General features: G+C 41.1%; 1 protein-coding gene across 1 annotated transcript; it reads right to left on the bottom strand.

Moving 5' to 3' along the window:
* Nucleotides 1-7,059: 7,059 nt before the first annotated feature.
* ARA7 (Ras-related small GTP-binding family protein) lies at nt 7,060-13,505 on the bottom strand. The gene is made up of 7 exons (XM_086520132.1): nt 13,297-13,505; nt 10,021-10,098; nt 9,742-9,909; nt 9,584-9,632; nt 8,219-8,292; nt 8,045-8,138; nt 7,060-7,420 (listed from the first exon to the last, which is right to left on the bottom strand). The coding sequence occupies exons 1-7, from the start codon at nt 13,333-13,335 to the stop codon at nt 7,320-7,322; spliced, it is 603 nt and encodes a 200-aa protein (XP_086376258.1). The 5' UTR covers nt 13,336-13,505; the 3' UTR covers nt 7,060-7,319.
* Nucleotides 13,506-14,473: the final 968 nt, after the last annotated feature.

Here is a 14,473-nt window from a genome sequence, read left to right as displayed (position 1 = left end):
CTTCTTCTCGCACTCTCTCTCGCGTCTCACTTCCGCTCTTACTCCTTCAGTGCACATAGCCAAGTCTCCCACTATAAAAAGTGTTAAACTAGTCACGATGCGGTGTGACATGGAAAGCAACATCGTTATCTAGTAACCACTGTGAAGAAAGTGTGCTATCCATAGAAAAATCTGCAAAAAGTACACCGGAGGCAAGCGTGACATCACCGTCACTGCCATAAACTGCCACTGGAACCCCCTCTCTCTAACGTGTGTCAAATCCGTATCTGCATCTCGCATACATCTCCGTTGTTGTCTCATATGTCTAAAACAATGACATCTAATGTGCCATGTGTGACCACAATGCCAACAACGCAAGTATCGGCAAGATCAAGACCTCCGTTTCTCATGAGCCGTCACTATAGACTCAATTGTGTCACACATCATGTCAATGCATACGCGTCAAAAGTGGGAGATCACTCGACCACTGTGTTAACCAAGGCATAAACCAACCAGTACCTCAATAGTGAAAACCTATAACTTGCATGTTGTATTCTCACGCTCGGAATATGCGTCAATGTGAGAACATGAAGCAAAATCAAAGGAGAGTTGTAACCACTACGAGCATACCATAAATGCACTCATGCAAGAGTGGATACATGTGTCCAAGTGTCAAAGTGAGAGTAAATACTCTATCACTATCAAAGTGGGAATATATCGACCACTGTACAAGATGGCATGGCACTGCAAACTTTTATGGCAAGAAGACGGAGAAAAACAGACAGAGTTTCCTTTGCAAAATGAGCCAAAACTCAATGCAAACCGCAAGCCAAGAAATTGCAGATAACTGCCAGAGTGGGAATCAACTCAACCACCAAACCATTAGAGAGTAAACTGCGAATACGCATAAACCATGGCGAGAATCTAAGAAAAATCCAATAGAGTTTCCCTTGAAAACTGAGCAAAAACTTAAGTACAATCTCTACCATAAACCATAACACTACTCAATGCCAATGAGTAGAATGCCAAAATAGCTCCACATTTTCACATGCAATGGCAATCCGCACTCAACGTGCATCAACAGAGAGACCACGCATGAGCAAGCGCCAAAAGAGTTGCAATCCGAAAACTTGATCAATGCGGAAACAATGCTCTCAAGAGAGCTCACCGGCACTTGAAAGTGCTCGCGAAAATACATGTACAATGGCATCAACCATGTGTCATCACCATATGCAAACCATCTACAAAGACCATGAATCCAAGCACAAAATCGTTGCCAACGTATACTGTCAAAACCTTTGAAAGAAGCTCCACCTGTGTGCTCCAAGAAACCGCGTCTCTCAAAAGACCACTTTGATGATGTGTAAACGCCTTCGTGACTCTTTGCCCAAATCTACCAAAAACCCTCAAATCACTAGCTCTGCACAAGCTGAAATCGCATCTTCAGCTCAGAATTTATGCACCTAACTTCGAGCACCTACCGTGCTTCCAAAAGTGCATAAAACTCGCACACAATGCGAAAACAAAAAACCTGCAATTTCTGTATACAATCAGTCTAAGCAGAATATCAGCAAAACGGTGAGGAATTTGCAAAAATTTTCTTCTGCAAAGTTGTAGAGCACGTCGAAACGGATGGGCACCTCTAGCAGAATTCTCAGATATTCATTCTAAAAGGAGAAAAACGAATCTGAAAACAGTGTTGTTGTGCACACAGTTTTTAGGGCAGCACCTTCACTTACACACAATCTTCCACATTCCTTTTTGAGCTTCCACAAGAGCATACATCACTCTCAACTGAGCTCACAAGCTCCCATTGCATTTTCACAAATCTTTCAAGCTTTCTTGATCTCTCCAACGTCGAGAGCAAGCGAGCTATCGCCTCGAAGCTCTCGAAACCATCATGCTCTCCGCGATCACCAAGTCGTAGCTCTGATGCCAATTGTGAGTGCGCGAATGCAGTGCGTATTCAGAGTGAGGGGGGGGAGAGAGAGAGAGAGAGAGAGAGAGAGAGAGAGAGAGAGAGAGAGAGAGAGAGAGAGAACACAAGATGTGGGTGGAGTAACTTTTAGAAGTAATGATGAGAAGCTCCTTATTCTCATGTGTAATGAATAATAAGGGTATGTATACACAGGATGTGGGTGGAGCAGCTTTTAGAAGTAATGATGAGGAGCTCCTTATTCTCATGTGTAATGAAGAATAAGGGTATGTATACACGTAAGGGAGCAAGCGGACACTAGACGTCCGGGCGGACAAGAGATGAAGCGCCTTTACCCCAACACGGGTGAACGTATCCACCGGACTACTCTACAAGCCATCCTGATCGATCGTCTGCAGTGTGTGCAACCAGCCTGCATCCCGCTGTGCTTTAGGATTCCATTCAAGCTTCTCCGATCCACCAAGGAAAGGGCACTCAGCTCCATTCTATTTGGAGTTTTGGGTCCATCTCTACGCAGGGGGGGGGCTTCCCACACCTTTGTTGCACTAAGGATCCCCCACACCTATAAAGGTTTGCCTCCCACAGTTTGATTATCTCAGTTCATAAAAGCCCCAAGAACCTTGGGGCATCTTCCACCTGTAAGAAATCAAAGAGCTGGATGAGAAAATATTTTTTTGCTCTCAAGAAGTTTCATAACGATGTTCCAAAGTTTCAACTTTTTTTTAAAAGCCTCACATCGATGCTCAAAGCATCCAACAACATTTCTCTTTAGCTTCAAAATAAAGGGAAATCCTTTCTTGAACTTTAAGAACCAATCATTCGCTTGAGCTTAAGAGGAAAGGAACTATTTTTCCTTCTCTCTCTCAATAAATTTCTTTTACTTCAAAATTGAAATTTTCAAATCCATGGCACAATACAATTAGAATGTATGCAATCATCCATCACCTAAAGGGATAAAATTTTATCAGTTGCACATTGTAAAGAGGGCAGATACTAGCATTAGCTCCAACTAATCACTAAGACCCATCTATTATCACTACGAGAGAGAAAAAGGGATAGAAAAATTCAATGGGGAACGTTTATATATTTGGCAGACCAAATTGCAATTATATACTGTGAATTATGGTATGTTGTTAAACCACGCATAGCTGAACCATCTATAGTCAACGAAAAACTAGCTAGAGCTCACATAGCACAAATTCAAACCAAAAATGAACAAGACCTAAGCATAATTATCACCTCATTGCATGATAATTATGTGCACTTTATTGATAATTGCAGCACGAAATCCAAGCATGAACAATCTTAGAAGAAAATTTTGGTGCAAAGCAAAAAATGAGTAAAATTAGCTTTAAAAAGAACCTTTATAAACTGACAGAATTCAAGCCTCGTGAATAGGCTAATGAGCATCATTACTCAATTAACTTACATCAAGTGTCAAATTCTCAATGAAGATAAGGTGGTTGTGCTCTTAAGTGATTGTTGGACGGGTACGCCGCGACGGACGTCAGCATAGCGAGAACTCACCTAACATATAATGTCAACTGATGACGAAGCTCGACCCGCAGGCACATGGAAGCAAGCAAAGGGTGTCAACCTCTACTCGACCGACTAATGACTACTTCCTACAGAGATATCAACTCTACATGCCATCGGTTCTGTGAATGTGAGAGTCTCCTATGATGCTACCGCAAGCCAAAAGCCCATTAGACGTTCTCGAAACGTTACGAAACTTGAGGGATATCCTATTAACACCAATAGGCCACTCTCCCTAAGGTCCATGACCAAAAAAACCTACTCCATACCCTTCGTGCAGAAAACGCGTAGGATGTCTGGCCGGTTTTTGCAGGTCGACGTTTCCGAAAACTTAAGTGCCTAATGTGTAGCTCTACTCGCTCTGATCGCCTGGATATGCTGAAATGCAAAAACGGACAACAGTTACTCACTGAAACTCCAAAAGTAGCTCGCGGGTGAATCCGCCAAAACACAGACGAACGCGCGTGATGTAAGCATCAACGTGTACCTCTCCTCGTGGGTATCACACTGCTGCTCTCCGTTTGCGATTCCGACCACCGTAGCTCCTGTAGCGCGCACACACACTCTCACTCTCTCGCAGTCTCCCAAAGACACAGAAGATCAGATTTATTAGAAGTCTCTTTACAAATCTTTAGGTTTTGGCTTATATACTAAGCCTTAGAAAACCCAATGTACGACCAAAATGACCTTATTTGTCCATAGGCTTCTATAGAGCTTAATTACAACACCGTGAGCTTGCTTTGCTCATCCAACAAGCATCTGTGGCCTCAATACAATTGATGACTTAAAATATGAAGTTCCCGTAAACATCACAAAAGTGGCCGTAATGGCTCAAAATGATAATAACGAGATATTTGATGATGTTCATGCGCTTGTATCTTCACATTATAGCATCCATCTTCGTCTTCATCACTTCATCAGCATCTTTATTTAGAATCTTTAGAGAATCTTTGAGGGATCTTTATGGAATCTTTGTGGAAGCGTTGTTGAAAGGTTGACCTTTCAACAACGATGTTCCAAAAAAAAATTGACAACATATTCACAGTGCTAGAACAAAAGAAAACAACACGCATCATGCAACAAGTCATCAATGCCTTAATTGAAGAAAAGAAGCAAACAAAGAAGACGTGAGCGAATGAAGGAGCTTACATTGCATCATCATCTAGGACTGTATCTTCATCAACTATGACCAAGAATAAAAATTGTTACGAATGCAAAAGATCAAGGCATTTCTCTAAAGATTGCAGCAAATGTAGCATCAAAGAACATCCACCATCAAAATGCCCAAGTAGTAGTAGTAGTAGTAGCAATAGCAATAGAGGAAAAGACAAGGTCAACCTTGCAAAGGACGTGGAAGACTCGAATCAAGAGGATGACAATTAATTGCATGTCTGTGCCGCTCCTACCCACTTTGTAAGTATATTAATGTATTGTAAATATGGATGGTCATCCACCTTCTTTGTTGAAGGGGAGGATTCTTTAGTCTATGTGACACCATACGAGTTGAGACTACAATGTGTGTGATAACATTAGTCTGTGTGACTACTAACCTGTATGGAATTAAGTTTTGATTCAGCTTACTTCTGTATAGTCCATGCCCAAAAAGAGGATTGTTGGGTGGACACATTCTCTACTCAATCTAATTCATTAGTGTGCAACAACTCCTAGTTGTAGAATCCCATGTGGAAGATAAGTGCTTGTGTGGCATAACATCCTAGATATTATCATGTATGTTTTATAAAGCTATAATTAAATCATAGATCCAACCGAATATCTATTCCATTCAAGCCTTATAAATAAAGGCTATGTTTTACATATCCTATCCTAAGCTAGTATATTATTTACATTTTGTATATTGAGGCGACTTTATTCAAAGGATTGCATTTCCTCTCTCTATCTCTTACTGTGTAAGCTATGGCTATCTACACCTTTACACCTCCTTGAATACACAAGCTATTCCTTACAAACAATGCACAATAACCCTTTGTTTCCATGTAAGAAGGATTATACAAGAAAGATCGTGTAAGAACTAATGGAGGATTGAAGTGTCACAGTTGGTTATCAACAAAAATGGACTGGTACAATAGCTTAAAAGTATCATAACTAATTGTTCATACTTGAATTGAGAGCCAAATGAAAAAAAAAACTCACACAATATCACGCGAGGCAAGTCACAACTCTAGTATACCACGCTCTAGATTATCAAGTTTTTAAAAGGTAAACAATTATCTATAATGCAAAATGAAGAATAAAAAATCCCTTGGATAAAGATACTATATGAAAGAAGGTTATATAGCCCTTCTAGAGTCAATTACTCGTCTTAAAGTAAGGAAGAGCTTTGAGCATGTTGAGTAGAGTATTGACTTTTTCAGATAAAGATGATGTGGTTCTTTGGAGCAAACTAGGATTGCCTTCAAAATGACCATTATTTGTGATAAGTGAAAAATCATTGAGATATAGTTTCAGAATATGTTGTGTCGTGAACAAGATCGGAGGATACGGAAGAAACCTAGAAAGTGCTCAATGTGACAATTCGAGATCACCACAAAGGCAAACAAGCATATCATCATATAGCTTTGCAAAGATAGGAAGGAGGAGTTAGGCAAGTGCATGATCCATGAAGGGCCCAAATGGTAGAAGTGAGGTAATATATGCAAGCTACACATAATACAAGACATCTTTTCAATAGTGTTTAAACCTCAGCCAATCCTCTTACAAATTGGCCCTTACAAGGAATCCAAAAGTTATCACCATCATCGTATGCATCTTCGATTAAGCTACATTGTAAAAACACAAGGATTTATGATATTCATGGCAAAGTGGGCATACATGTATTGACTCTCTATGCATACCATCAACAAATGCTCGCTTTCGAAATGAAAGCTATCGAACTCATCTTGAGGCTAATTTCAAGATTCATTGTTCCTAGCAGTATTCAAAACGAGGCTTACAGAGATGTTCAAGGCTTACAATTTGTAAACCTGTACGGAGATGGAGAGCTCTCCTCACCTAAGATTAGCATATTAAACCAGTATATTAAATCAGTAGATTAAAAGAAAGTCACACGAGGCCCTTAAATAAGACCCATTTCCAATCTAAATAATAAGCATTTCAAAAATTTGTACCCGTCCCGTTCTCCTTAAATGAAGTTACTCATTTTCAAACTAAATTCAGAAATTTTTCCCCCTTTCTCCTTCTCCTTTATGGCTTATTAGACTACCTTTGTGTAATCTAGCAAATAAATGAATTTTTCAAGGGTAGAGCAAGTAGGAAATTGATTGATAAAACCTCTCATAACATAAATCAAAGCTTCCAACTGCACAATCCTTGATTGCAATAAATCACACCACAAGGAGCCAGCAAAACCTACTCTTGTATCCAAGGCTCTTCAGCTTTTCTTGTAAAAACTTCTCTTTGATACAATTTCCCGTGAATTTTTAGGGTAATAAATCACACCGCAAGTCTTAATAGACAAGATGCAAAGAAACACATCCACTTCTGAAGACGTTAACACATTATTGAGGAGGTCCCTAGTGGTACTATTACTAGTGATACTACATAATGGAATGATGGACGATGATACCTGCGCAAGCAGAATCCAACTCCGCTTGTTTGTAGTTAACAACTGATTGCGCTTTTTCCATAAATAATTGATATTTACAAACTACGCTTAGATCCAGCCAATACAAGTATACTTATTATTTTGCCAAAGAGGCAACCCATATTATAGTCGAACATGAACAAATTGCCAATCAAACCCTCCCCCTTTCCACAAGCAAGCAACCTATGCGAGGTCGTAGCTTCATGCAAGGGAAAGATCATGCGAAGACTACCAATCCAAGCACGAGATTTGCCAATGACCCTTGGGTTAAGAGCAGCAAGAGCTTTTCGCAGTCCTGTCCGCCGGGCGGTCACTCAGAAGCATTCCACTAGGAGGCTGTATGGGTTGAGCTTTGGGAAGCCTTCTCGCTGCAAGAAAATCGAATCAATAGTAACATCCATAATACAAAATGTAAACATAAGAGCAGCCACTTCTAAAAAACGAGCCCCCTTCAGTTCGAAAAACTCAAGAAAAAAGTGCCTCACTGACACAATATGCTTAATAAACATCATCACAAACTGACAAACATTACTCAGCAAATTATCAGGCTCTACATTTCAAATTAAATCAAGGAAAAAAATAGGGGCTATTTATAGTCCAATGGCTATTTGATCATTTGGCTATTTTACAAAAATCATTTGTCAAAAGATTACCAAACTCTTGTGGTTTTGGGAGGTTAAACTAACCCAAAATACATGATAAAGAGTCATTTTTGTTGAAAATTTCAAAAGATCCGGCCCAAAGCCTATACTCTATAGGTTTATGGATAAGATATAATCGCCAATATTGATTGCGATTACTCAGCCAAAAAGCGCAGCCAGCCTTGTAGAATTTTGTAATTGTAAATTTTCCTAAAAGGACAAACATTCACGCTTCTACAGCCTACACAGCATCTCTAATTTGAACCAATACATTCACTTCTAAGACAACTTACAGCATTTCAAATTAATCATCTCAATCCAAGAGAAGAATTGAGGAGCTAAAAGACCTACCAATTTCATAGAACAACTCGTTCACATTTTGAGCACTCTTAGCTGAGGTCTCCAAGTAGAACAGCCCATTTTCTTCAGCATAGGTTTGTGCTTCCTGAATAAGAAGGCATGAAAACTCATTGACAAGTCAGGTTAAACAGAACAGGTCCCTGCATATCCCCATGACAGACTTACCTCTGTTTCAACCTTCCTCTTTGAAGCTAAGTCTGATTTGTTCCCAGCAAGAGCCATAACAAGATTCTCGTTACCTGCACAACAAACAAAACCAGCTCAGCAAAACCTTTCAGTACTCTAGCAACGGCACTAAACAAAATGAGAGAAAAAAGAGGCGCGGGGGGGGAAGACGCAAGCACACTCCTTCATTCCTACTCTCACACCTTGGAGTCATCACGACAGATTCGGTAGAGATGGCCACTATCAGCTTTTCGCAGAATACCAAAGATTCAAGTCAGCATTCTTTCTTTTATTTGTATCCCTCGTAAAAGGATGACATTTTGAAAAAATGCAGGTTCAAATCATTGGAAACATGTACCTACTTGACCCAAAGCACTATTAAACGCTCTTGCACTGCTAATTATACATAGTGTAACAAAGTCTATCCCAGATCCTTGTGCAAAATTTCCAACTTGCAAAGCTGTCACAAACCGATGATGTGGCAGTCCCGGAATTCACGCTGGAATGCTGACATGGCAGAACCGTACCGAAATCTGCATTTCACGTTGACTGGCTGACGTGACAGTCTGTGGCAATGTACGGAATTTCTGTAAATCGCACTGCAGCTTTTGGGCAGCGCCAGCTTTTGGGAAAGATGCTTTTGAGTTGAAGCTTTTCATGTATTGCTTTTGAGAGCCCTTGGGGACTTTCAATATGTATTGAAAGGGCCTCCTGAACTCAGACTTGCTGACGAGCAGTTGAGCAAAGAGGACCCTCGGACTTTGTACTTTGCTCAAGCATTAATATATAAAAATAAATACCGAAAGGGGCGCCAGACTTTGGGGCCAATACCTCTGGGCATGGAACTACGCCAGGCCGTGTCAACTCTATTTTAAGTGATTCTCTCGTGTGTCGTGCCAGATTTCCGACTTGGTGTGTCCAAGTCTGTTCCAAAATCACTCTTACTGACGAAAACCTTGGGGATGCAACTTCACACTTTCCCGGCGTAGCCCTAGGAAAAGCTCTACATGAACCTTCAATGCTAAAATTTGACAAAAGTGTGAAGGATATCTTCATTGCTCACATATGAGCAGTAAACTCCTTGTGAGCCTCTACTTGAAGCATTAGCATGGATTCCGTTTTCCAAGCATGTTTCAAAGAACAAGAAGAGACTCAATTTGGATGCTATATCCAAAACAAACAAAGTTTTTAAAATGCTAATAGGGCAAATGTAAAGGTTCCAAAAGAGACAGTACATGACTTAGTTTTAGAGGGCATGGGATTAAAAGCTGTAAAGGCTTTTGCCAGACCCAAACACACCGTTCCTTTAAACAAAAGAAGACGCAGATGAACATTTCAAGATAAATACAAGGTATCCAACAGTACCTTGTCTCTGAAGCTCTTGCACCCACTTCTTTGCACGAACGAATGAATCCTGTTGCAAAAAGTAATCTCATTTTAACAATATAGCGAAAGAAATGAGCTGACTCAATCATGTATCAGGACCAGGTTCTAAAGCCTAGTCTGCTTTTAAGCCAACTCACATTATTGGTGATGTCAAACACAATAATTGCCGCAGCAGCTCCTCGATAGTACATAGGAGCCAAGCTATGATATCTCTCTTGTCCAGCTGTATCCCAAATTTCAAATTTTACTGTGGTCTCATTCACAGCAACTGTTTGAGAGAAAAAAGCAGCACCAATTGTCGATTCCTGCAAGAAATAGGGGACCGTTTAAAGGTTTGAGTTTCTGGAGAAAAAGGAACAAATAAAATGTGTCCATAGAATAGAGTTAGTAACTGCATCCCAAATACAGCCCCATACCTGGAACTCCTGAAATTGTCCCTTGACAAAACGTAACACCAAACTTGATTTGCCAGCACCCATGTCTCCCAGTAACACCTGCAAATAAAGCAGGCTTTAACCCCTATCCTTACTAAAATTATAACAAGTGGTCGTAGTACAAGGTAACTGGGAAAAAGACCCACTTCAAATAAAATAGTTGAGGGAAAAGTGCCCGCAGTACAAAAATAGAAGTGATACAGGTAGCAGCAGGCGGTGTGAAGAAAGAGAAAGTTTGAAATTCTATGGCATTACAGAAATCTGCCCATAGCTCTTTTGGCCACAAGCAATGTACAGAATCCAATCGTGCAGCTTCCTGTTCCCAGAATTAAAGTTAAAAGCCCCACCAACTCACTGCTTGAAACAAGAACTCCAACATGGAGCCGCCAAAACTCCAGCAGATCCTCCTCCAGAGGACCCAAACCCTGACACAGGATCTGTAAACTTGATTTAGAGAAGGGTATGTGATGATTTTTAGGGTTAGGGTTTCCATTGAAAAGCGCGCTACCTCCGTCTGGCCAGCAATGCAGCACCTCCCTTGAAAAGGTCCTTCCTCAACTCGTCATAAATGCCCATCAAATAATCAGACTCCTCTGCTAGTAATTCCTGATGTCTGACAGTTGTGCCTAGTGAGCAAGGTCACTACGAAACCCAGGTGGTGCAGAAACACCCCACATAAAACCTGGTCTGAAACACCCCTCAATTTTTACTGCCGCTCAAAAAGTTGGGCAGTGAATCTCAAATTCTGAATTGATTTTTATATAGTGACGTTCTCGTCCAATGTTTCATATCCTCTTTCCTATGGGGTGAAACTTTGCGTTTTGAAATGAAACATTTCTAGGCTGAACCGTTTCACAATGACACTCAAGTCTGAGAGGAACCTCTGACTGGACCCCCAAAAAGTCAACAGACTGTTGAACTAGACGCTCCAATGGAGCCTCAGGCTAATCCTAAAGTGCCCCCAACTACCCATCAGAGTGCTCTTAGTGGAGCTCTTGAATCAGATTGCCGATCCAACTGCTCTGGTCAGAACTCTAGTTCTTGACTAGGCAATGACTCATCAACTGGACTATCAAGAGGCTGCTCTGCATCCTCGACAGGCAATCTCACTACCTGTCTGTAAACAAGGACAAGCTGTCCCTGAGCCTGACCCTATCTGTCAGCACAAGGACTCTCTGTCCCTTACCATGACCCTATCAAAACCTTGCTGAGAGGAGCGGGCTCCCATACTCCTACCGCAAAGAGCTGTCCATGTCTTAAAGTACCACAACAAGTCATGTGGTCAACTTCTCCTTCAGTCACTGAAATGATGTAATTTGAGTACCGCCTCAACTTCCCAGTGACTGAAGCCCCTTTCAGTGTAAGGGCGTGCAACAGTGACGAAATCTCCGCAAAAATTCTGTTAAACCTCTGATAAGAGGCTAAAGAAGCTCCTCGCTTCTGCACATTCTGCAAAGGTGGCCAACTCCGAATAGCCTTGATCTTGGCCATATACATGCTAACATCCTCAGATGACACAATACGTCCCAAGAAGTATATCTCCCGCATGAAGAACTCGATTTTCTTTCATTGATGCCAAGTGTGTGTTCTTGCCATGCTCTGAATACCCAAGCTATATGCTCTCAATGCTCTGCCTCGGACTTAAAGAAAACATGATATCATCAAAGAATGCCATACTATCTGTGCTCTCAAAAAACCAGGTCCATCATCATATAAAACAATGCAAGAGCCCCAACAGCATCACCAAAAACTCATACAATCCAAAGAACGACTTGAATGCGATCTTGTATCTCACGCATAAAGAACTCAATTTCCTTTTCGTTGATGCCAAGCCTGTGTTCTCGCCATGCTCTGAACACCCATGCTATATGCTCTCAATGCTCGGCCTCGGACTTAAAGAAACCATGATATCATCAAAGAATGTGTCCACATACTATCTGTGCTCTCTAAAAATCAGGTCCATCATCCTATAAAACAATGCCCAAACAGCATCACCAAAAACTCATACAATCCAAAGAACGACTTGAACACGGACTTGTGTACATCTGAAGGAGTGATCCTAAGCTAATGGTATCCACTAATTCCTATTGAAACAAGTAGAGCCATGTAACCTGTAAAGTGGTTTCCAGATGCTCCGCAAGAAAAAAACGTTCACAAACATTCAGACAAGTATGATGATACATACAATCTAACCAACGCAACATGGACAATTTCACACTTCTTCCATATGGGCTGGGAAATCGGTATGTAATTAGCATGGAGAGCTTACCTCCAAGACTGAGGTAAAAGGCCAGACCTAGAAGGCAACACAAGTTGTAGGAGAAGTTCACCAATAACCTACTCATTTCACCACCATCGCTAACGGGCACTAAAGGAGAGACACTTTCACTGTAGTTTCACAACCACATGGCAAGAAAGCTGTAGAATAGCAGCATGAGAAAAGGTTGAAACTTAAAACCTAGCACCAATTGGAGTGGAATGGGTGTACAAGGCAAAGTTCCACAACAACAAGACATTCAAGTGCGAAGACAAAGCGAGCTCACAGGAAAAACTCCAATGGTTTTCCGAACAGCTAACCACAAGGTGTTTCTCTCTCCCTCTATTTCAAGTATCGACCTGCCTTTGTGAGGTCACTCTAGATCTTTGCATTGCTTCTCCTACCTGACATCCACCCTCTAACAAAATTTATCCTTTCTTGACGTTGTAGCCATTTCAACCTACTCCCTCTATTAGTATCCAACACACATTTGTTAGAAGGCTCTTGAATTCCATCCTTGTTCTCCGCTAATTAAAGAACATATATTTCATGCTTGTGGTATTCCATCCTTAATCTTCGGTGAATGGCATTTCCTCCTCATCCTGCCAGCAACACATCCCTTTGAAAGACTACCATACTCCAGCCTGAGAATCCCATTGCAGAACCCAGCTATGATACGGTATGCTTCCTTCTGCAAAATATGAGCAATGTCATAACCATATCATGGCCAGAAATACCAGCGTTTTCATTTCACTCAAATTGATAAATTTCTGTCTCTGTTGCCGCTACATGACAGGAGTCTTAGGCGATCCAAAGAAATGAGCCAAATTCGTAGTCTCTGGTTGAAGCCTTCAGGAACCCCATACACATACATGCTTAGGGACATGCTTCTATGGGATGATCACTGTGGGTCTCCCATTTCGGCTTAAGACTAAAAGGGCCTTTCTCGTCTCTCTTTGAATACAATACCTAGAAAGAAGCAGAGGTATCGAAAGAAGTACCAGTTTCGCCTGCATGTTGTTGGTGCCCACAGTAGCCATCGTCAAACGCGTAGTCTGAGTACAAGATTGTTCACTCACAGCAACGATCTGCGTGTGCACGTTGGTTTCGTGTGAGCGCTATTTGTCTGTGTAGGGGGGGTAGAGAGGGCAAGAGGGAGAGGGAAAAGAGAGAGAGAGAGAGAGAGAGAGAGAGAGAGAGAAGACGTGTGTGTGATGTGTGACGAACATTGGGTAGAAAGGCCGGCCTTTAAATAGCTTAATCAAAGCGTACTGTTGGTCGTATGCCACGTGGTACATTACAACATTAAATGTGGAATTTAAAGCCTGTCAAAATATAGTGGTCATGGTCTGTCCCACGCCGTCGCCTTTGCCAGGTAGAGGAGAGATAAATACGAAGATTGGGAGCACTAAACAGCAAGAGACTGGTATCATTAGATGTGGCATTCTCCACCACTCTTCCCATGGCCACCCTCAATGCCTACTCTCTTTAGCATCCTTTTTGCAGACACAAATCAGTTTGTCCCACTGAGTCGCCTTCGACAATAGTTTGTAGATAGCTAAGAGAAAAATAGATAGATTGGGAACACTAAACTATGAGAGATAGGATTCGTTAGATGTGGCATTCTCCACTGCTCTCCCCATAGCTACCCTTAATTTGTACTCTCTTTAGCAACCATTTGTGTAGGCTTTTATCCTTGCAACGATATCTTTGTGTATCATGTACTATCAACTCTAACAACAAAGGCCCAACATACATATTAGTTTCATGCTCGTATCTATGTCGAAGGGCAAGGTCCTGACACAAGAGTGATTGTATGTGGTACTGTCCATGACTCTTCCCTCCATTTGTCACCAAATTTAATTCTTGATAAGTTTGAAGCTACTTTGAAAGTAATAAAAAGTCACTTTGATCGTGTAAAAATGTTATAGAGTGATCAAAATGAAAATCTAAGGTTGGATGAGTAATTTTTGTCTCAGTTTAAAGAGAGAAAATGTACGTAGTTGATCTGAAATGGATTACAGAGTGAGAGGATGACATATTTTTTCAAGAAAAAATGACATCAAAATGATTGTGAAAGGATATTTTTATTGTCCAAGAAGCCTTGCGAAATGGGGGAATGGACATAAGATGTCAAAAGCTCAAGAGATGTACATTATAATGTGGGAAATCATTAAA

This window comes from Adiantum capillus-veneris, chromosome 9 (assembly GCF_014529385.1).
Source record: "Adiantum capillus-veneris isolate H3 chromosome 9, ASM1452938v2, whole genome shotgun sequence".
Lineage (NCBI taxonomy): Eukaryota > Viridiplantae > Streptophyta > Polypodiopsida > Polypodiales > Pteridaceae > Adiantum > Adiantum capillus-veneris.
Note: the sequence above shows the minus strand (reverse complement) of the source record. Positions and strands in the feature narration are given on the sequence as shown.

What these genes read in the sequence shown, in the direction of transcription:
- ARA7 (XM_086520132.1), bottom strand. Translation starts at nt 13,335, where the DNA reads ATGGCTACTGTGGGCACCAACAACATGCAGGCGAAACTG. An exon ending in AGAGGAAGGTTGAAACAGAG is followed by an intron (nt 8,139 to 8,218) that starts GTAAGTCTGTCA and finishes CTTCTTATTCAG; the next exon opens with GAAGCACAAACCTATGCTGA. An exon ending in CGAGTTGTTCTATGAAATTG is followed by an intron (nt 7,421 to 8,044) that starts GTAGGTCTTTTA and finishes ATTTTCTTGCAG; the next exon opens with CGAGAAGGCTTCCCAAAGCT.